The following is a 22,637-nucleotide window of genomic DNA, read 5'->3' as shown; positions in this document are numbered from 1 at the left end:
CCCTCTGGACTACCTGGGCCCGGCAGGACAGTCACAGTGATTCCACAATCTCCATGGTAGATGCTACCCATCTTTCTAGCCCTCTCTTAGACAATGAGTGGAGAGAATACTTGAAACATAAGAGCCTCACTCATTGCCTCCCTACTTCCCACGACAAGCTCCCTTCCTTTTCCACACCGACCTTAACCATCTTCCTCTCTGTGGTTACTCCCCTTCCTTTCTCTTCATAAGGCAAATTCCCTACATTATCATAAGAGTTATTTAACACACATCTGTAGTGTATACCTTAGATTCTCTCCCCATAATGGCAGCTTTGGTTTAGTTGTTGAGGATGGTGGCTTTATTTCTGACCAACTGGGACAAAATAGTGAACAAATTTTAGGATGGATGCCTTGTATTTGTTACAGTTGTGACATTGAGGACCATGAGACCTGCAAGGTTCTCATTACTCGAGATATAAATACTGAAAATATAATCAGATCACTGGCTGATGAGGTGGCACTTGCCTGTGATCCCATCACTCTGGAAGACAGAGGCGGGAGGATCACTTGAGGCCAGGAGTTCAAGACCAGCCTGGGCAATATAGCAACATCACAAGATGATGTCTCTACAAAAATTAATTAGCAGGAGGTCGTGGCCTGTGCCTGTACTCCGAGCTACTCATGGCGCTGAGGCAGGAGAATCATTTGAGCCCAGGAATTGAAGATTGTAGTGAGCTATAATCATGCCACTGTACTCCACTCCAGCCTGGGCAACAGAGCAAGACTCGTTCTCTACAAAGACAAAGACAAAGTTATTCTACAGAATAACTAAGAGGTGCTTTTTACAACACAGCATTTCTTCACATTAGCTTTTTAAATTTACCTCTGTTTGATTAAATTCAAGTGAAACAAACAAACAAAAAGCCACATAAAAGAAACCCAATCATTTTCTCCTATAACCTAAGCTTTTTATCAAGCAAGTTATAATCACAGTCACATGAAGAAGAAAATTTTCACCAAATGCGCACTAAGGAGATATCACTGCACTCTGCATTGAAATTGCTTCCTGTGTATCAATTGTATACATTTTATATTCGTTTAAAAAGCACCTAGTCTATGACATTGGGTATGCATGTGAACATATTTTCTAAAAATACAAAAACATAGATGGGAAGTGTAGCAGGCAAAGGTCTGGCCAGGAGAAAAGAAACTGTGCTAAGATTTTTACACATTGGATGGTTGATTCAAATAATTGGTTATAATAGGTGATTGTTTATACGTGATGGAATATCTGGGCTATCGAAAGGAGAAGATGAGGCAACTCGGTTTAGTAGCAGCAGGAAGAGATCCTCGCACCTAAGGAAGAAAGACAAAGAGTGCTGCTCCCTCAACCCAGAAGCATTGTCTGGTAGGAGATAGAATCATGGTGGAGGCTGCCTGGAAAAAGCTGGGCCCACAGAGGATTGTACCTTCTACTGGAGATGCCACTCAAGGTCAAGAGACAGGGAGAGAGGGAGAGAGAAATGCCTGGCTCTTCCCTTCTCCAGCCCTTCAAGCTCCTAACAGTACCTCTCACTGAGCAAACCCAGGGGAAGTTATAACATAGCAAAGAAGCCTGGGAATGTAGGTGTACCTCTCAGCCCCAGTCAGAGGGTGAGGGGACTCACCAATTTGGGATAGGCATTTGCCTCTGGAGCGAGAGTCAGGGGAATGGGGATCGGGACGTGCACAAAGTGGTCCTCGACCATATTGGTAACCCCTAATTTCTTTAATTTTTTTTTTAAAGGTTTGGAGACAATATGGCAAAATGTTAGCATTTGGTTTTGCTTTTTTGTTTTGAGACAGAGTCTCTCTCTGTCACCCAGGCTGGTGTGCAGTGGTACAAGTCTGGCTCACTGCAAACTCCACCTCCCGGGTTCAAGCGACCCTCCCACTTCAGCCTCTCTAGTAGCTGGGACTAAGGTGCACACCACTACACCCGGCTAACCCTTGTTAACATTATAATGTGGGTGACCAGAGGCTCATTACTTTATTTTCTGTGCATTTCTATATAGTTGGAATATTTCATAAGAAGCGATTATTATAGGACAAACAGAAATGTTCCAGATTAATGACAATAGTAAGCATCTGTATTGTATTTCCACCATAGTTTCCAAGGAAATGCCACATCTCTCTCAGTGAACAGTAGCATCTTTGTGGAGTTTGCAGGCTGTGCCATTGACTCTTTGGCATGATGGTGTATTGAAGACAAGGTGGGAGAGCAAGACAGGGAATGAGTGGAGACAGGCAAGGAGGAAAGGTGGCAGGAAAAGACTCAGGAGGAAGAGGATGACCATCGATCGCTGTGAGCTCTCCCAGAGCCTGCCTGCCTTTCAAACTTGGTTCAGTCACTTACTACCGGAGTGGCCTTGACAAGTTCCTCCTCTCTCCCTCCTAAGATGTTAAGAGGACCTACCTCAGTGGGGTTATTTTGAGGATTCAGTGACTTCCCCCACAGGAAAACACTTCACATGGTATGGGAACATAGTCCACTCTCAATCCATCTTGGTTACCATCATTATTTTTTATTATTGATCTTTACATCCTCAGTGTTGGCAGAATTTCTTGTGCTTAACAAACATTTGTTCAGATCAGAGAAGTGGAAAAAATTGTCATCTGCTTATTCAAGCCATGTTTTTCTGTGATATTCTGATCCTAGTTGCACATACAGAAATACATGTCTAAAACAGCACCTCGATTCTGGTCTACAGCAGGATGAAGTTCACTGTGATCTCAGATAAGCTTGGCTAAAATAGGACGTGAGTGGAGATAGTCACACTTCAGCGAAGAAAGAGAATTCCCTGTGTAATGTCTCCAGGAGATTCAACCTCAATATTCTGCATGGTAGGGGTAGTCCTCCAAATGAGAGGATCTGCAGAAACAAGAAAAGAGAGAAACTCTGTTCCATCAAAGCAAAAACTCTGGTTGAGAAGGCATTCTTCTTTGGTGGACTCTATCATATCTGTGCTCTCTCAGCCTCCTCCCTGCAAGAATATAAGAAGGGTGCTCACACCTTGACCTTCCCTCAAACTGATACGAGGGCTTTGCTAGGAAGGAGGACAGACAGTGACCAGGGCACGGGAAACAACTCAGAATGACAACTCATGGTTAGCCTGGTGTCAGGTGAGGCAACTGACAAGTCTTGTCCCAATCCACTGTCACAACATGCTGAGGTAGGAAACAACGGCAGAATTGACAGCTTGGGGTTTGTTATGAGTATTAAATGAGATAATAGCACTGGCAAAGGGCTCAGGACCCTGGCACATTCTCAGCGAAGGTTCAATGGATGTTAGCCGAGATGAGTATTATCATCCTACTTTATAGGTAAAGAAACCAACTAAGAAAAACTAGGAAATTTACCCAACGTCACACAGCTAAGAAACCAGGGTTAGTGTTGGATCTGAGGCCAGGTGCACTTACTCCTGAGCCACCAACCCATTGCCTCCACTGGATATGATGTTCATTGGAAGGTCAGCCATTCAGTTTGGGGGAGAGTCCCATTTTATGTTCACCCTGCCTTTTTACACTAAGCAGCTGCTACTTTGTTAAACACTGATAAAAATAAGCCATTATAAGATGAGGAAAGGCTTCTGTGATACTAAAGGTGGGCAGAATAGATATGGAATATCACGACAAGCAAGCTGTGCTTGAGATACTGAAACCATTTTTAAAAGCTGAAAAATCATTTTGGCTATAGAAACATTGGAAGAAATTCAAATTGTCATTGAATTACAGACCTCGAAGTAATAAATGCCAGACAACTCTCTTTGATATATTTCATTAGATACATTAATCAGAAAGTATTGATTGTAAAGAGATGATTTAGGATTCCCACCTAGCCAGAGTGAAAACTTTCTTTCAACCACTTATCTGACATTTAAAGTAGAGTTACCACCACCTCCTTTAAGAGGCATTTGGAGATTATTTAATCCAGCCTCCCTGGCCTTCTTCCTTGAATGCTCTAAACACAATCCCACCTCAGGGCCTTGGCACCTGCTGTTATCAATTCCAAGAATGCTCTTTCCCCAAATATGCATATGGCATATCCTTCACAGCAAAGCCTCCCTTGACCCACCCTGTATAAAGGATCCGTCCCACTACCACCCACCACTTCCTATCCACTTTGCCCTACTTTATTTTTCTGTCTAGCATTTGTTACTGTCTGTCACATGTATTTTGAGTTGATTTATTTCTGTTCTGTCTTCTTCCCTCCCTCCCTAAGCATGTGGAGGCAGCAGCTTTGCATAGTATGATAACCCAAGCACCTAGAAAATGCCTGGCACATAGAGGACCACTAGATATTTATTGAATGTAGGAATAAATGAATGCTCACCTTCTGCCTATTGACAACACACCTTCTGTTACAATTCTAGCTCTACATCCAGAAGTTCAGACAATGAGCAGCAATTAGAGATGTGTCCCTCGCAGTGATTCCCAGGCACCCCAATTTTTACTTACAAAACTGCCCCAAAATTGTATTTGAAGACACAAGTAGTCCCAGCAGCCTTCTAGTCCTTTCAGCTAACTCTCTACCAGTTTAGAAAATCTCCTGGCAATGCTCCTAGTTAACTCCATGCAACTTACTGCAACCCGGTGCAGGCCCTCCAGTTTCTGTTGAAGGTGAGGATGGTTGCCATCTCCTCATCACTCAATTTAAAGTCAAAGACCTGGAAAGATAGGAGTTCCAGTACATCATCAGTAAGGCCATTACTGCTGTGACTGGAGACTGTCAGCCATTCTAGCAGGGAGTTCTAGCAGCACAAACTGGTCACAGGTGTTTTTCCCATTATGTCCACGGGATGCAAATTTTTCTCTAAATTAGGTCCTACACAAAGACCACAGTATTTGTAGTGCTCAGTGTTCTAGGGGAGGGAGACCAGGCTCACAGGCACTAAGCCCCAGGTGTGCACAGGCCCTGTGCTCCATGATGCGCCCTTCTAGAAGACAGTTCTCCAAGGACAGTTCACACCTCCTCTGCTGCCAGAAGATGAGCAGGGAGGCCAGGACAGTCTGCTCATGTGGTGGCCCAGGGCTTAGCTGCTCAGGGGCAACTGAGGGTCTTCTCAGTGGTGTGAGGCACAGCTGTGCTCACACCTGACAGGGCTTCAGCAGGCACCGTCCCCAGCATGTCCTAAGCCCATGGGTCATTCATCTCAGGTATATTGAGCCTAGCACCCTATACTGGAAAATGATAGGGTGGTGGGAACGGAGGGGGCCAAAGACAGTGGAGGAATGAGGTGAGAATCCTGGTGAGAGGGTCTGCCTCTGCCCCACCCCACTGAGAAGTACCAGGGCCGACCAGCCGGGATCTTACCTGAATGTTCTCAACAATGCGTGCTGGTGTCACAGACTTGGGGATCACAATCACATTCCTCTGGATATGGAAACGGATCAGAACCTGTGCGGAAAGGGGACATCATGTTTCCACTCAGCTACAAGGACCCCTCCTTTTATGGAACGGAAGAATAAAACATCTCTGCAGCTCACTGTGGCTTCAGGTACAATCGCTGATACTGACTGAGCCCTTTGAGCTATTAGATTTGTGTCAGCCCCTCGCTTCATTCTCTCCCTTCTCCTTAGGGACAACTCTGTGATCTTCATTTTTTAGGAATAAAGAAAGCAGTTTAGGTCGTAAGGCTGATCAGAGGTGGAGGTGGCATCTGCACCTATATCCCTAGACTTCAAAGCCATGCTTTGCGACTTGGCTGTAGGGCTTAACAGGAAGCTGTGAGGCAGAAGCTATCTTTGTTTCAGTGACGGCTCTTGTGTTTCCTGGAGGTTCCAACAGACTTCGAAGGAAACACTTTAGATGGCTTCAGCTCCTGTGTTCTTCCCCTTTAAAGAGTTAGTTGAGGACAACACAAGAAATGAAACATGAGACTGGAAAAAAGACTTGTTGGATAACAAGAAAAATAAAAATATGGTACCTGGGCTGTGGTTTTCTTGTGCTTTGCAGCAATCTCCTTAATCTTGGGATCCTCCAGCAGGGAAGGGTCCTCTGGCTTGGCCCTAGAGGCAGAAAGATGCTGATGTGAACAATCACCATGGCTACCATGTACAGATGGACACCACACCAATGAGGGTCTCAAGACTGATCATCAGAGCCTCTCCATCTGGGAGACAGGCAGGAGGACCTGGAAGCTTGGGTCCTTCCCCCGGGCTCTGAAGCCTCAGCGTTTTGCAAAGCCTGGTTCATCCTTGGGTGGCTGAACTGGAAATATTCCCAGAGGGTCAAACACGTCGCCCATGTTTTTGTTGTTGCTGTTGTTGTGGCTTTTCAATTCCCATTTTTTACCACCGTCTTCCCATTTGGTTGTACCAAATGCATTACCTTACCAGTGACTTATGGTCTCATACCAATATTTACCAAATATAAAATAATGTTTTTAAGATTATCAAGAGAAGGATCCACTGCTTGGAAGCCTCACCAAGGTCTATCCGGAGAGCCCAGCGGGCTGTAGGCTGTAACGGTGATGCCCTTGGAGTGGCAATACTGGATCAGTTTCTCCTGCGTGAGGTACGGGTGACACTCAACCTGCAACAGCAAACAATCCTCATCACGGGGAAAGCTGGCTGGCTTTTTGAGTTGGTCATAGGGAGTTCTACACAGACACCCAAAGACCACCAAGCAAAGACCAAACATCTACCCACTGAGATTCTTGCTAAAAAATCCATGAGATCAGCCTCACACCTCCCACAAGTGTCCTGATCACTGACCCCTGAGGTGACACTCGGGGCATACATAGCATTGAACATTCCTCCCAATGTTTAAGAAGTAATAGGGCAAGACCTTTATTTACCCTTATACTAAACAGAATTTACCTGGTTAGTCACTGGTTTATATTTCAGTCCAGGTTTGTTCAAGAGCTTCTCAATCTGGAAGTGGTTGAAATTGGAGATGCCAAGGGCTTTCACCAGCCCCTCATCCACCAGCTCCTCCATGGCCTGTCATAGAAAGGAAGACCTTTTGGGCAGCCCCAGAGGGACTACAGGGACCCTGGCTTCCCTTAGTCCTCCCTGGGTCAGAGATTGCTAAAGGATCCAGAACAACAGGGTTAGCCGAGGCATTCACAGGAAATTTCAGTCCAGGGCCTGGGTGCCCATCAGTGAATGTTCCAGTACTACTGCCCCTCCTCAGCCCAAGAAAAACTAGGAGTAACAGGTAAAGATTTTATATTCTTGCCACCCTCACCTTACACATAAAGAAACACACTCAAAATTATACTTCTGTACACAGGGGAAATATGAAAGTTTTGTAATGCAAAAAATAAAAAAATAAAAAATGAACATTTGCAAACTTATGAGATGATTTTATTTTTAATGAATCCAAATGACAGTGGGTAGCTACTGCTGTGTGCGCATTGTACACCCAAACCTGGGCAAGCTGTGTTAGTCAGGAAGAGGCTGCAGCATGTGGAGAAGCCTCACTTGTGGGTCCTGAGTCACTTTCTCCCACATCAACCGTGCTTGGGTTTGCAGGAAGGTCATGCGTATAGATTATGCCCTGGCAGGGGCACCTGGGCAAGGGGTTGTGTGGGGCTGAAACCTGACCCACCGTCTGCATATCCAGCCATGCTTCCCGGTACAGAAACTACAGGGACCCCCAAGGAAGGGAATCTTTGTATAACTTTTAGCCTATATTGGGCATTTTCCAAACTTGCCCAAAGATATCATATATGTTAGCAGCAGCCTCCAATGCAACATGTATTTATTAGCCATCTATTGCATGTTCCAGAAGTTGTCAGGATGTAAAAGTATACAATGTGCTTCCTTCTTCTGGGATTCTCATAGTCCAATTAAACTGTTAGGGTTCCCTTCTGTGGAGCCATTAACCATGACCCCGAGGTTACCTCAGATAACATGACCGTGGCATAGACAGAGTCAGAAAGGGCAGAGAAGGAAGAGATTCACACAGCCTGCAGCTGTCAGGGCAGACCTTCAGGTAGAGTTTAAAGTGAGCCTAAAAACAAAAAACAAACAAACAAACAAAAACAGAGAGAGAGAGAAAAGAGGGGAAAAACATGAGCCTATGAGACAGGAAGGCAATAGCAAAGCTCAGAGGCAGGGATGAACATGACTTGTTCAGGGAACTCTTTATCCAGCCCTTCTCAACTTTGGCTGCAACTTGGAATCACCAGAGAAGTTTAAAAACTACCGGTGGATGCAGTGGCTCATGACTGTAATCTCAGCACTTTGGGATAGGATTGGAACAGGGGGTTTGGGCCTGGGTTTCAGCAACCTAGGGTAAGTTTTTTAACTCTTGTAGACCTTCATATTCTCTTCTTAAAGTCTTATAATGCATACTAATAACATATATCTTTCTGATACACATTATCAGAGCCTGAGACAGGAGGATTGCTTGAGGCCAGGTGTTCGAGACCATCCTGGGCAACATAGCAAGACTCTGTGTCTACCAGAAAAATTTTTTTTAATTAGCTGGATGTGGTCGCATGTGCCTCTGATCCCAGCTACTTGGGAGGATTGCTTGAGCCCAGGAGTCCGAGGCTGCACTGTGCTATGATCTTGCCACTGTACCGCAGCCTAGGCAATAGGACAAGACTCTCTAAATTAAAACAAACAAAAATAAAAGTAATATCGGTGGCTGGGTTTCACCCCCCGGAGTTTGTTACAGATTTTATCTGAGTTGTAGCCTAGACATTGGGATTTGTAAACTCCTCAGGTGATTCTAATGCTCAGCCAACATTGAGACCACTAGCGTAGAGGAAGTTACTCAGTTGAGGAGAAGAGTTTAAAAGCTATGAAATCTTAAGGTTCCCTCAAACTGCCGATGGAGCAATTAGATAATTTAAAAGCTATTGTACATCATAGGTCAGGTTAGTTTGCCTGTCTTCGAACTTGACATCTTTATACTTTTTCCTCCCGTCTGCTTCAGGGTGGTCAATGAGGTTTCTACTGAACTGGCTGTGGGTCTACAGAAACATCCAGTGCTTTCATATTCAAGCCTGCTTGTTTCAAATCAGAGCCTGTGACCTTGATCACTGATATCTTTTCATGGCTTTCAAATGTTTTATTTAACAGTCATTCCTGTATTCATTCAGAAAACAGCACTGTGAGACGCAGGCTACACTTACATACTTGCCATACTTAATATCATCATAGGAGCTAAGGCAAAAAAACTGATCAAATGTAAGGCAAACTGCCAGGTGCAGTGGCTCACACCTGTAATCCGAGTACTCTGGGAAGCCGAGATGGGTGGATCCCCTGAGGTCAGGAGTTCGAGACCAGTCTGGCTAATACGGTGAAACCCTGTCACTACTAAAAATACAAAAGTTAGCCGAGCGTGGTTGTATGCACGTGCAGTCCCAGCTACTCAGGAGGCTAAGGCAGGAGAATGGCTTTAACTCGATAGAGGGATGTTGCAGTGAGCCAAGATGAAGCCACTGCACTCCAGCCTGGGTGACAAAGTGAGAGTCTGTCTTTAAAAAAAGAATGTTGTGTTTGTGGATTAATGTTTTTGGACCAACAATACACAGAAAAAGCTACATTTAATTGAATCTTGTCAATTCTAAGCATTTCAGAAAGGTGAGGCTTAATATATTTTCCCTTGTAAAACACAATACAAACTCGCAACTACATGCATCCCTACACAGACAGCTGCCACTATGACACCATTAACTCTTGGAGTCATATGCCAGTGTTCATTTATAACTCATTCCTCCACTTTGTTCTCTACTAGCATTTGCAAAAGGATAGACTGGTATAATAAAAAACGATCAGAGAAAACACTGATCCCTAATTCACTTTGAATGTGAATGATGTGAAACAGGTCATGATGTGATCTGGGAAGCAGGGCACTCAGGCTCCCTGATTTCTGGATTTGTGTTCACTGCCTGCCAAGCACCACGCTGATGGCTTTGGTGGTTGGACTTGTGACTCAGATGAGTCTAGGTCCAATCCCAGCTCTGCCACACACATTGTGACATGACCTGCGCAAGTCACCAATCAATCTAGGCTTCAAATGTCATTATTTATAAAGGTGGATGTTAACCCTGTCTTATAGGTTTAGATGATTAAATGGCTACTGTGACTAATGTTTCTGGCATGTAAACCATCTTAATCTTTATTGTACCCTCAAAAATATATATTAGTAGTATGTGTTATAAGACTTCTTTTTTAAGAAAAGAAAACTCAGCACTAAAAGAGTTACAAAACTGACCCTAGGTTACTCAGCTGCTATGAGCAAACCCAGGCCCAAACCTCCTGTTTCAAATGGCTCGCCCTGGTTTGTGAACAGCATGTGTGTTCCCCAAAGTGGGGTACATTGTATTTCCAGTCTTATTGGAAGACTCAGTTCTAGACTTGAAATCTAAATAGTATCAGATGCACCCAAAAGCCAAAGGTGATGAGGAAGATATTAGAAGAGCTAGAGAATCACAATGATGAAATTAGAAAGCATCAGGCACACGGCCTCTTTCATATCAACGGGAAGTCTCATGGATAACTGAAGATTTCTCTCCCAGCACACGTAGAGGAAGCTGGAACCTACCTCCCAGGCATCCAAGAACGTTGCTTTTCCACCGATGATATTACCTTTATCATCTTTGGGAAAAATGTTATCCCCAGACTGTAAATACAGAATGAAAAGTTTACTGGAATCTGCATCACGGCACTTGGTTCTGTTAAACAAGGTTTCAGGGTCCTGACTCTTGCTAAATACCACATGTGCACACCAGTTTTTCAGACTCTGCAGTACATGCTACAAGTATGTGAGTTTAAATAAAATCTCTATATCTACTATAGCATATTAATCCATATATTTTAGAAACCACTGGATTGACGTTAAGATCTGCAGTTAGTACATTCCAGAAGCCACCTTTATCACCATAGACATTCACCTCATACACCTAGATCCTGTGTACACCCAAAGGCAAACTTTCATTTCAGTATCACTGGATAAGGATTAGATCTCCAGGGTGTGGTTTTCTGGGGAAGATATTGGCCAGCTTCCATCCTTGCAGCTTCTAGAAGAGACATGGAATGAGGGATGGCAGGCCATCAGCACTCCCGCTGGTCAGGAGGGGAGAGAGCTGGAAATTTGTCTCTCCCACCCCTCAGGAGCAGCTAGAGCAGAGCCCCAGGCAATGGGAGCCGCGATGACTATTGGCTTCCTTCCAACATCACCGCACTTGGGCTTTTCTCCAAGATGCCACTCCCGGGGTGTGCTTTGCTTAATAAGATAATTAGGCCCTGGAATATAGTTATGAAAGTGTAATCCAAGGGATTTCCTGGGAGGGCAACTGTGGGGCACGAAATCAAGACAAAGGTGATAGGGCAGTTGCAACTTGTCTGGGCTGCCAGAAATCATGGCTTCTCTCAGACATAACTGCAAGAAAACGCAGGCATGTGGCCACCTCAGCAGCACACATGGCCTCAGCCTCCCTTCCATGCCAGCGTCTTTCTGCTCCAAGGTCTCTTCCTGACCACCTGACACTCCCAATTATGAACTACAAGGTCTCTTGCTCCAGTCCATACCACCCCCCAGCCCTAGTGCAGCTAGTATTTTCTGACACCTGCTCAGAAACTAGAGGCTGAGAAAGGGAGTCACTCAAACCTTGAATCCCTGTGGCCAGTGAATAAGATAGACGTCCAGATAGCTCAGCTTCAGGTCCTTGAGGGTCTTCTCAAAGGCTTTCCTCACAAGCGGTCTCTCAAAGAAAGTGGGCCCCAACTGCAAAGAGTGCAACAGTGAGCTGTTAATACTGAGAAAAGGAAGGGCCACATTATACCCATTGTCTTTGCCTTTTGATTTGCACCCTGATCTAACCTGGCACAGGCCATTTATAACAAAGCTGATTAAGATCTACGACACAGTGTGGAAGATCACCAGGGCTCAGCACGTCAATGACATGTCTTAAGTGTTAAAACCAATTTACTTTTTCAACTCTCCTAGTACTCTATATGTCTCTCAGATCATTTAAGTAAATGTGGCCACAGATTTGAAATGTTTACCTGTCTCAGTCTCTTCCTCAACTGTGGGCTCTCTGAGAGTAGGACTTGTGTGTAACTTTTAAATGTCAAGCATTCTTAGGCCTTCGAGAAAGATGGTCCTTTATCTGACCTATCTGATAGGTCCCTTATCAAGCCTGTCAGGCCCCAAATGATAACTTTATAAGGGCTTTATCCACACTTGGCTGCTACACAGTGGGGTCTATATGTCCCACCAGATGTATGCAATATCCAAGTACCTAGAACTAGTGTTTTCTCGCAAGTTGTGTATAATGTAAATCCAGTGATTCTCAACCCCCTCACACCCAACACCCCCTTCTTTTTTAAAACATTGTGTACCTCACCTTTCGATAGATTTAATGAAGAAAATCATATGTGACAATAGAAAAATGCTCCTACTGTTTCCAAAATGCCCTCTGGCTGACAGCCTCAGGGACATAGTCGCATGTCCACAGTGCTGACAGGGAGACCACACATCAAGCCCTGCCTGTACCCTTGGCCTCTGACTGCCTCTGGGCAGATGGTGGATCCCTCTGATGGGGAACACGGAGGCCCAGGGCAGTGCAGGGCTCCATGGAGACAAGCCCACTGTGGGAAAACCAACCCGCAGGCAGGTGGCGCAGCAACGACATGTTCAATGATCAATAGCGGCTTGGAGTATGGATAGAATTGTATCCACGGATGTTATCAAGGCAGGGATGAAAAGGGCTACATATAGAAAAGGCTGACAGAGATCTCGCTGCCGACCCGACCCAGATACTTCTGCCTGCCTTCAAGTGAAGGCCTCCCACCCAATGCGCCATGTACACCTTGCTGACGATGAACAGGTCCTCCCGCTTCACAGCCTGCTCTTGGATCTTCTCTTGGATGGCTTCCCCCACCTCATGTTCATTCTCATAGGCATAGGCACAGTCAATGTGGCGATATCCTGCATCAATGGCCACCTTCACCGCTTCTTTCACTTTGCCGAGAGGAGACTGAAAAGCAAAAGAAAAGCCCATCACACATGTTTTTTTTTTTTTAAGCGATGGGGAGTTGCCATGTTGCCCAGGCTGGCCTCACACTCCCAGGTTCAAGCAATCCTCCCACCTCCCCAGTAGCTGGAAATATACCACATTCAGCAACCAACATGTTGTCTTGTCCCCAGACCACCTTCAACAAGCTGCCCCACATGGCCCAGTTTCTCCAAACCAAGGCCTCACTGGGGTCTCCTTTGCCAGGCGATATCCGGGAGGATATCCGGGAGGATACACACTTTATTATGATTATGTCCTATGTCCTGTCCTAGTTAAAGTCAGTTCCCTTTCAACCAGGTTAGTCCTGAAATGTCTTCAGGTGTGTCGGGGAGTGCAGATGGCTCCACTGCAACTTCCTGAAGACCCAGATGAAAGCTTGACTATAAAAAACCCAGAGGAATTTTCAGACAATATCCCCAAATGGTGATAAGGATCTGGATAATGGTCATTACAGCATCAATCCGGATTCCAACACTTACTGGGTGTGTAGGTCTAAGTAGTTGATTCCATCTCTCTAAACCTTGTCTGCAAAATGGAAAAAAAAAAAAAAAAACATAGCACCAGCCTCATGAGGCCTTTGTGGTGATGACACGCTGCAATGAATGTTAAGTTAAGCACATCACCTGACACACAGTAAGTCTCAGTAGAGGCCATTCATTATACAAGGATCCTTTCAGAAAGAAAGGAGAAATAGAAAACCTTATAGGAATAGAGTTTGTTTTCCATTCCTATAAGAAGAAAGAGGGAGGGAGGGAGAACAAGAGAGAGGGAGAGAAAGAAGGGAAGGAAAGAAAAGAAAGGAAATAGAATTATCACATATTTGTTCTAACCTAACCAAGCCATGATGGGGGCAAAAAGCACTTAAAACTAGATCTCTCACAAAATAGTCTTTAAAACATCTTCTACTGTGAGATAACAAACATTGAAAAGAACACAATATATAGATGCACAGCTGCCCTACCACCTGAACAAGAAACAGGCTGCTGCCAGGCATCCAGAAACACCCCTGTGTCCCCCACCGCTACACTACACCATCCTTCACCTCCACTGCCAAGTTCATAATCCTTTAGTCTATCGTCTCCACGTGTTGAAGATGGCTTGTTTCGTAATTCTTACATTCAATTCCAAAATTGTGAAACTGTCTGGTAAACTTACCCAGGGTGAGCAGATTCCCTAGAGTTCTGGAAGTGATTTTGTGTTCCATTTATATAGGATTGAAGCTCTGATTTTGGGCAAATCTTGCTATTGAACAAGAGACGCTGTGCATGAATCAAGCTGGAAGTGATCTGTTCGTCCAGATACACCTAGAATGTATCCTGAGAATGACCCAGTGTGGCAACAGAGTGTCCTACCCTCCAGCTCGGCACAAGAGAGGGGAAACATCAGGGTGCACAGAAGGAAAGAGCCAGAGGCAGAAGACTCAGCACAGGCATTAGCCATGAGGGATAGGAGAGAAGAGGAATTCCAAAGACTGCTTCTGGTCGCTAGTTAGGGTAGTGCCATCATGGATGGAAATGGCAAAGAAGGCAGAGTGAGGTGGTGATGGAACAACTTCAAACTTAGCCTAAGAGAGGCTCAGGAACCTGCCTCACTGAGTCCTGGATGTGCCTTACGCCGTTTTGCCAGCTGACATTAACACAGCCAAGTGTAGCTCAGGACTCTCAGCCCAGGCTCTCGGCAGCCCCAGCACGTTGCAGATTTCAGTGTGTACAGGAACCACCTGGGGATCTTGTAAAAGTGCAGACGCCCATCAGTAGCCTGGTGTGGAGCCTGAGACTCTGCGTTTTCTCTCTCTCTCTTTCTCTCTTTCTTTCTTGGATCTCACTCTGTTGCCGAAACTGGAGGACAGTGGCACAATCACTGCTCACTGCAGCCTTGACCTCTCAGGCTCAACACTCAATCTCCACCTCAGCCTCCCAAGTGGCTGGGACTACAGGTGTGTCCCACCATGCCCAGCTAATTTATTTATTTTTTGTAGAAATGGGGTCTTACCATGCTGCCCAGACTGGTCTCCAACTCCTGGGCTCAAGCAATCCTCCTGTCTGGGTCTCCCAAAGTGCTGGGATTACAGGCATGAGCCACCACACCCGGCCAGTTCTGCATTTCTAACAAGCTCCCAGGTCATATGGATTCTGCTAGCCCAAGTCCCACACCCTGAGCTGCAAAGGGATGCCAAGGACTTGGGGGTCTGCATCATCTCTGCAACCACCCGGCCCACAACAAAGCCACAGCCAAGACTCTGGGGAAATGTTGAGCCCAATTGTCTCCTAGAGCCAGAGAGAGAAACTGCCCTGGAAAACAATTTTAGGTCCAACAGCTGCTTGAACTTTGATACTTGCTAGAGAAGCTCTCAGCACTGCTGGGAAAGCCAGCCTTGGAGCTTTGCAGCCTGAATGAGCTCTGAGAAAAGAAAGCAAGCTGAGTCTCGGCTCCAGGACTGAATCTCACCTCTCCAAACCCCTGCCCGACCTCCAGGCTTTCCTGGCTGAATGCAGAAAGAGAAAACACCCAAAGGCCCCTCCAGGGAAGAAGGCTGTGCAAAGATTTGCATATTTACCTTCCAAGTGCCCAGGCCCACAATGGGCATCTTGGCTTTGGTACTGAGCTCCACAAAGGTGGCCATGGTTGGTGCAGAAATGATTCTGAGTGAGCAGGTAGAAGTCTCACGTCCTGCTTTTTGTTGTTGTTTTTGAGACAGTCTTGCTGTGTCGCCGAGGGTAGAGTGCAGTGGTGCGATCTCGGCTCACTGCAGCCTCCGTCTCCTGGGTTCAAGCAATTCTCCTGCGTCAGCCTCCCGAGTAGCTGGGATTACAGGCGCCCACTGCGACTTCTAGGTAATTTTTATATTGTTAGTAGAGACAGGCTGGTCTCAAACCCCTGACCTCAGGTGATCTGCCCACCTCGGCCTTCCAAAGTGCTGGGATTACAGGCGTGAGCTACTGGCCGGGCTACGTGCTGCTTATGAAGGCTGGTGTTATCTACAGTGGAAGGAGTTGGAGCCTGGCCACAGTAGCTTTCCTGCCATAAGCAAACAGGAAATCCATTCCAGGTTTTTGTGAGATTAAGGATTGTATGAATGAATTATTAATCACCGCAACATTGTGCAAAGTTCTCTGTTCAGTAACAGTATCATTGGAGTTTCTGCTTGTTCACCATGACTCAACAAATTCAACACCCCCAAAAGTTGGAAAGTAGGCAGGGAGAGAGAAAGGAAGGAAAGAAGAGTTGGGGGAGGGAGGGAAAGAAGACTGGTCACTACAGTGAAACCCTCTCTACTAAAACTACAAAAATCAGTCAGGCACGGTGGCACATGTCTGTCATCCCAGCTACTTGGGAGACTGAGACAGGAGAATTGTTTGAACCTGGGAGGCGGAGGTTGCAGTGAGCCGAGATTGTGCCACTGCACTCCAGCCTGGGCGAGAGAGTGAGACCCTATCTCAAAAAAAGAGAAAGAACGTAAAAGAGAGAAGAGAGAGAGAAAAGAAAGAGACAAAAGCAAAGAAGGAAGAAGAAACAGCGACTTTCTTTCCCGGTGATGCTTTCCTCTGTGAAATGGAGTCTAGGGAGGAGAGGTAAGAAGCAGTGTTTCCATTTTAAAAGTAGCAATTCCAGGTTCAATGCAGAGATGGTCAAATCCTGGGCTGATTAGAGTCAGCTGTAACTAGTTGGTAGTCAGCAATCTAGGGAACATGATACAGGCCTGGGCGATGCTGTAACACGCTGTGACAGGCCAGGGCCACGTCACAGCATCAGCTTCGGCTTGCGGGTAGTGGGTTTTTCTGTCTTCTTTGCGTTCTTGTGTATGAGGTGGGTTGGCTTGAAAATTGAAATGGACTTGAACCTCTAGGCTGTGGCTTATGACAGCTCATAGAGGGTCATTGGCATGACATTTTGCACCTATGAGTGAAAGATCTTACACTTCATTGATGTTTGTTAAATTATCTACTTCGACATTAATAATACATGCATGGGCCGGGCATGGTGGCTCACACCTGTAATCTCAGCACTTTGGGAGGCCGAGGAAGGTGGATCACTAGAGCTCCAGGGTTTGAGACCAGCCTGGCCAACATGGTGAAACCCTGTCTCTGCTAAAAATCCAAAAGTTAGCCAGGCATGCTGGCACATAACTGTAGTCCCAGCTGCTTGGGAGGCCTGAGAATCGCTTGAATCTGGGAGGGAGAGATTGCAGTGAGCCAAGATCGTGCCACTGCACTCCAGCCTGGGCCACAGAGAGAGACTCTGTCCCAGAAATAGATACATAAATACATGCATGCCTCATCATCTGGTGGCCACAAAGTCTCCTGGATGTGCACATGGGGCACCTTATTTTCCCAGTGGATACTGGATGACATGCAGGGCTAGTATTGTTGAAATAGTAAATCCTTAGTGACCGTCAAGCTAAATAACAGAGAGAGGTCTCTAAAAGAAAAATATTTCTCTGGGAATAGAGCACTGCAGTGGGAATACGCATGCCAGAGGAAAGTATGTGTATATTTGGGGAAATAAAGGAAGACAAAAATTTTTCAAGGAAAAAATGAGGATTATCTAATTGCTTTGAAATAAATAGCCTTGGCTACAAAGATCGGTCATGAAAGTGTTAGTCTGAGGTTGCACAGGCAGTTGTTCAGAGGTCCTTGCAGAGTATGTTTTGTGTTCAGTTGCAGTGGGCTTTGTTCAAGGTTGTGGTTTTTGCAGTCTTGGTAGTTTTGGCTTTCAGGTGTACAACATTAGAACCCTCCTTTCATGGCCTTCCCAGCTGTATTTGTTAGAGTCTTTTGTTTGTTTTTTAATATTAGTGACTCCATTTTGATTCTGACCATTTTCACGTGATGCACAAAAAAAGGAAATTTGTATTATTCATAATAATATTCCTTGGAGAACCACTTAGCTATGAATCAGTGAGGAAGGAGATCTTTTTTAGATAATTGAGGTTAAGAAGGCATATTGATTATCTGTTTCTGTGTAACAAACCAACTAGTTATAACAGCAACCATTTATTTGCTCTTGATTTTGTGGGCTGGCAGTTTGGGCAGGAATCAGCTGATAAGCTGGTCTCAGAACCACATGGTATCAGCTGGATTTCCTCACCTCTGTGGGCTTCACTGGGGTGGACCGGGATGTCAGGAAGGCAGGGACCCCTCTTCACATGTTTTTCGTTTTCCATGAGGCTAACTTGGACTTGTTCATAGGTAGCAGCATCGTAGGAGGCCTACTCTTGGAATGTGTGCAGAGTCACTTCTGTCACCTTCTATTGATCAAAGTAAGTCTCAAGGCCAGAACAGGGCCAAGGAGTATGGACATAGATTCCACCTCTTGAGGGGATTTGTTACAAAGAATTATGGCTATTCTTAATCAACCCCAGAAGTTGTCATAAGAGTTTTGATTAGCTACTTTCTAGCTTCATGAATTTACCAATGTATTCCTGGTTTTCTACCTTTAAGAAACTCTCCTTTTTTCAATCCGATGAATCTATGTGCATAAGAAGTTTTACTTTGTTAAAAAGAAATATATACAAATTGAGAGACAATTATTTTGTAGAAGGAAAATGAATGAGGAGTAGTGCCACTTTTCATTCTCACATCCATTTCTCTAAGAAACAGAGGAAACAGCAACGAATATATCTGAAACAGGGAGGAAAAGAACAATTCCAAGAATTGTGGGAGTAAAGAGAAGTTTCTGGGCAGAACAGTGTGAACCAAGGGGTGGAAGAGACTAAGATACATTGGAAGAACGGGAGGAAGCCAGTGTGGGGACGATCAGAGAGTAGACTTACGGGATGCCCAGCAGAGTTAAAGCTAGAGTGGTATGCAGGTACCAGAGGGTCAGGAGCGGCAAAGCTGTGATCACGGAGGTGAATTTACCATGAAACTAACAAAACTTGACCTTCAGTCTCCCTCACTTGCCTGAGTACCATCTTAGACTTTGTAACTAACATTGAATTCTTAATTTTGTATTATTTTTCTTTAAAAGAAAACCCTAATTGTACAACGTCAGGATCACAAAATCTGAATCCACCTGTATGTTAACATTTTTTGTCTTTATTTGAGAGCACCAAAGTTTTGTTTTTTATTTTTCAAAAATCTTTTTATTATGAAATATTTTGAAAATATGCAAGGTCCTCACTTTCTCTCCTTGTGCTCTATTTGTTTTAAAAATCGTATCATAGCTGGGTGTGGTGGCTCACACCACCTGTAATCTCAGCTCTTTGGGAGTCTGAGGCAGGAGGACTACTTGAGGCCAGGAGTAACATAGTGAGACCCTGTCTCTATAAAAAATACAATAAACAATTAGCCAGGCATAGTGGCACATGCCTGTAGTCTCAGCCACTCAGGAGGCTGAGGCCAGATGATTGCTTGAGCCCGGGAGCCTGGATAACAGAGTAAGACACTGTCTGAAAAAAAAAAAAAAAAAAAAATCACTTTCTCTCTCTAGTTTCCCACCCTCTGGATTCTGCTGATTATTTCATTCCCAGAAATGTATTTATCATGTCACTCTATCCCCCGAATGTCTTGGCAACACTTAATAAGACCTAGAGGCTTGATAAAATTCAGATCCAATTTTTGTTTTGTTTCGTTTTTTGACTACTTCCTATATGCTGTGTTCTTCTGTTCTGGTGGAATGATTGGCTGCCTCTTTGTTTGTATTTATTTATTTGTATTATTTATAGTAGTCATTGATGATCATTCCTTAAATCCATTATTTCATTACATTACAAAACAGCGAAATACTAATTCCACCATTCTTTCTTCATGTATTAGCTGGCATACTTCTTTAAGGAGAAATTTATTTGGCTACCCTGAGGTATAGTTTGTATAGGAATACTGAATAATGATTGATTCATTCTTTTATTTTAGTTTTTAAAATGAGGTTTCCAAGCACCTTCCAAGATGACCAATTAGTTGTCATTTAGTGTTCTTTGAATTCATGAATTTAAATATATTGAATGTTATAATCTATTGCTGTTCTTATTGATGCTCAAATTATCCTCTTTGCCACTAAGAGCACTTCAAATTGGCTTTTGCATTGTTTTCATGTACTCTTTATAGTCTTTGGTAACTTCATTGCTTTCCTGTTCCAGACCTACATTTATCCAAAGAGACTTGGTTCCTTTTAGTGGAAACTGATATTTAGAAACCACAATTTGGGAACCAGAACCATTCTTTGCAATTGAATTGAATCTTGCTTCCAGGCCTTTTCAGTAGAAAGAGGTAGGAAATAACTTTTTAAAAACCTACCATGTATGTTTAGTAATACAAGAAACAATTAGCCAGGTGTGGTGGTGCACGCCTGTAATCCCAGTTACTCGGTAGGCTGAGGCAGGAGAATCACTTGAACTCGGGAGGTGGAGGTTGCAGTAAGCCGAAATTGCACCATTGCACTCCAGCCTGGGCAACAAGAGTGAAACTCCATCTCAAAAAAAAACATCATGACTTCAAATGGACATTTCTGATTCAAGTTAAGAACTGCAAGGCTTAATCTCACCTGTCTTATGTTTCTTCATTCTCTCACACTGACTATCTCACTTCCCAAAGATACAAACATAATTGCTAATTTGCTTGATTTCACAATGTACATGCAATAGTGCTAAAAACACAACACAACCTACACACTATAATTACTGAAAACAATTTTAAAGTATTGAAAACAGTTTAAGAGTCTTTAGGCTTATTTATTCTGTGAACCCTGAAAATTTGAGACAGGTCTCAGTTAATTTAGAAAGTTTATTTTGCCGAGGTTGAGGACACATACCCACGACACAGCCTCAGAAGGTCATGATGACCTGTGCCCAAGATAGTCAGAGCACAGCCTGGTTTTATACATTTTAGGGAGACATGAGGCATCAATTAACGTATGTAAGATGAACACTGGTTCCATCCAGAAAGGGAGGGGGCTTCCAGATCATAGGTAGATAAGAGACAAATGGCTGCATTATTTTGAGTTTCTGATTAGCCTCTCCAAAAGAGGAAATCACATATGCATTTATCTCAGTGAGCAGAGGGGTGGCTTTGTTTATTTGAAATGAAGTTTCGCTCTTGTTGCCCAAGCTGGAGTGCAATGTTGCGATCTCAGCTTACTGCAACCTCTGCCTCCCGGGTTCAAGTGATTCTCCTGCCTCAACCTCCCAAGTTGCTGGGATTACAGGCATGTGCCACCACGCCTGGCTAATGTTTTGTATTTAGTAGAAATGGGGTTTCGCCATGTTGGTCAGGCTGGTCTCGAACTCCTGACCTCAGGTAATCCACCTGCCTTGGCCTCCCATAGTGCCAGGATTACAGATGTGAGCCACCACACCGGGCCCAGAGGGGTGACTTTGAATAGAATGGGAGGCAGGTTTGTCTTAGCAGTTCCCAGCTTGGCATTTCCCTTTAGCCTAGTGATTTCAGGAGCCTAAGGTGTATTTTTTTGACAATTCTATTTTGGTTTTAAATTCCAGGGGTTCCTTTTCAAATGTTTTGTTTTAGAATTATGTTCCAAAGCCAAATATGCATAGTTTCAAATTCAAATATACAAATCAGGTTATTTTCAGAGCAGTCTGCTTCTTACCCCTGTCAGAATACTGAATGCAAAAAGCAATGGAGAAATATTTTTCTTAAGTCGTGAAGAAAAAGAACTTTATTTTTTTATTTTTTTATTTTTTATTTATTTTTTTTTGAGACGGAGTCTGGCTCTGTCGCCCAGGCTGGAGTGCAGTGGCCGGATCTCAGCTCACTGCAAGCTCCGCCTCCCGGGTTCACGCCATTCTCCTGCCTCAGCCTCCCGAGTAGCTGGGACCACAGGCGCCCGCCACTTCGCCTGGCTAGTTTTTTGTATTTTTTTAGTAGAGACGGGGTTTCACCGTGTTAGCCAGGATGGTCTCGATCTCCTGACCTCGTGATCCGCCCGTCTCGGCCTCCCAAAGTGCTGGGATTACAGGCTTGAGCCACCGCGCCCGGCCATGAAAAAGAACTTTAAACTCAGAATTTTCTATCCAGCCAAACTGCCATTTAAATGGGAGACTATAACAATATTCATACACATGAAAGCCTCTGAAAATTTATCCCACAATGACTTACAATCATTAAAATGTTTATGCTTTATTTCCTGTGATCATAAGGTTCTAGGGGTTAGAAATATTTTCTTCTGAATCAAGTTATTAAAATTAGTATTTATACAAAAGTAATTTTTAAGCATAAATACTTAAATTTTTGATAAACCATTAAACATCTAATATAAAATTCCACTGGAACTTTATCTCTATGTAACATAAATGGAGATTTTTTTAAACATTAATTTATATCTGTAAGTGCTGTAAGAGTTAACTTCATCAGGGCTGAATTAGCCTGATACATTTTATTAAAATAATAAAGGCATCTCCCTGGCATACGCTGTGAACCGTAATGATTAGTGGTGTTTCTTTGTGACTTTGGGTCTGAGAAGTTGCAGTTTGTGTCAGTTTTGTTGTTGATAACATTGAAATTGGTGATGTGCATCTCAGTATAAACTCTTACAGGGCTCTGTCCTTCTTTCTAGTTATGTAACAAGAAAATTCTGATGTAGGCAGAAAGATTAGATTCCATTTTTGACTCTTTAGTTCCAATGGATTCTGTACATATATTTGTGGTTCTGATTCAAGAATGTCCTGGTACAACCCTTG

General features: G+C 44.1%; 1 protein-coding gene across 1 annotated transcript; it reads right to left on the bottom strand.

Annotated features, from left to right (window-relative positions):
• Positions 1 to 2,525: 2,525 nt before the first annotated feature.
• On the bottom strand, positions 2,526 to 16,034 carry LOC112621830 (aldo-keto reductase family 1 member B10-like). Its single transcript, XM_025381262.1, has 10 exons — positions 15,561 to 16,034; positions 12,797 to 12,964; positions 11,593 to 11,709; positions 10,528 to 10,605; positions 6,843 to 6,965; positions 6,449 to 6,555; positions 5,948 to 6,029; positions 5,335 to 5,418; positions 4,605 to 4,687; positions 2,526 to 2,892 (listed from the first exon to the last, which is right to left on the bottom strand). Exons 1-10 carry the CDS (start codon positions 15,624 to 15,626, stop codon positions 2,850 to 2,852), a joined length of 951 nt encoding a protein of 316 aa, XP_025237047.1. The 5' UTR covers positions 15,627 to 16,034; the 3' UTR covers positions 2,526 to 2,849.
• Positions 16,035 to 22,637: the final 6,603 nt, after the last annotated feature.

Source organism: Theropithecus gelada, chromosome 3 (assembly GCF_003255815.1).
Source record: "Theropithecus gelada isolate Dixy chromosome 3, Tgel_1.0, whole genome shotgun sequence".
NCBI lineage: Eukaryota > Metazoa > Chordata > Mammalia > Primates > Cercopithecidae > Theropithecus > Theropithecus gelada.
The sequence above is the reverse complement of the archived record's forward strand: the minus strand, read 5'-3'. Positions and strand labels throughout refer to the sequence as shown.

Excerpts from the sequence above, each read along its gene's own strand:
- LOC112621830 (XM_025381262.1), bottom strand. The coding sequence starts at position 15,626 with ATGGCCACCTTTGTGGAGCTCAGTACCAAAGCCAAGATGCCCATTGTG. Across the intron at positions 6,556-6,842 it reads ATAAACCAGTGACTAACCAG|GTTGAGTGTCACCCGTACCT; the intron begins GTAAATTCTGTT and ends TTGCTGTTGCAG. Across the intron at positions 5,419-5,947 it reads ACAAGAAAACCACAGCCCAG|GTTCTGATCCGTTTCCATAT; the intron begins GTACCATATTTT and ends CTTTCCGCACAG.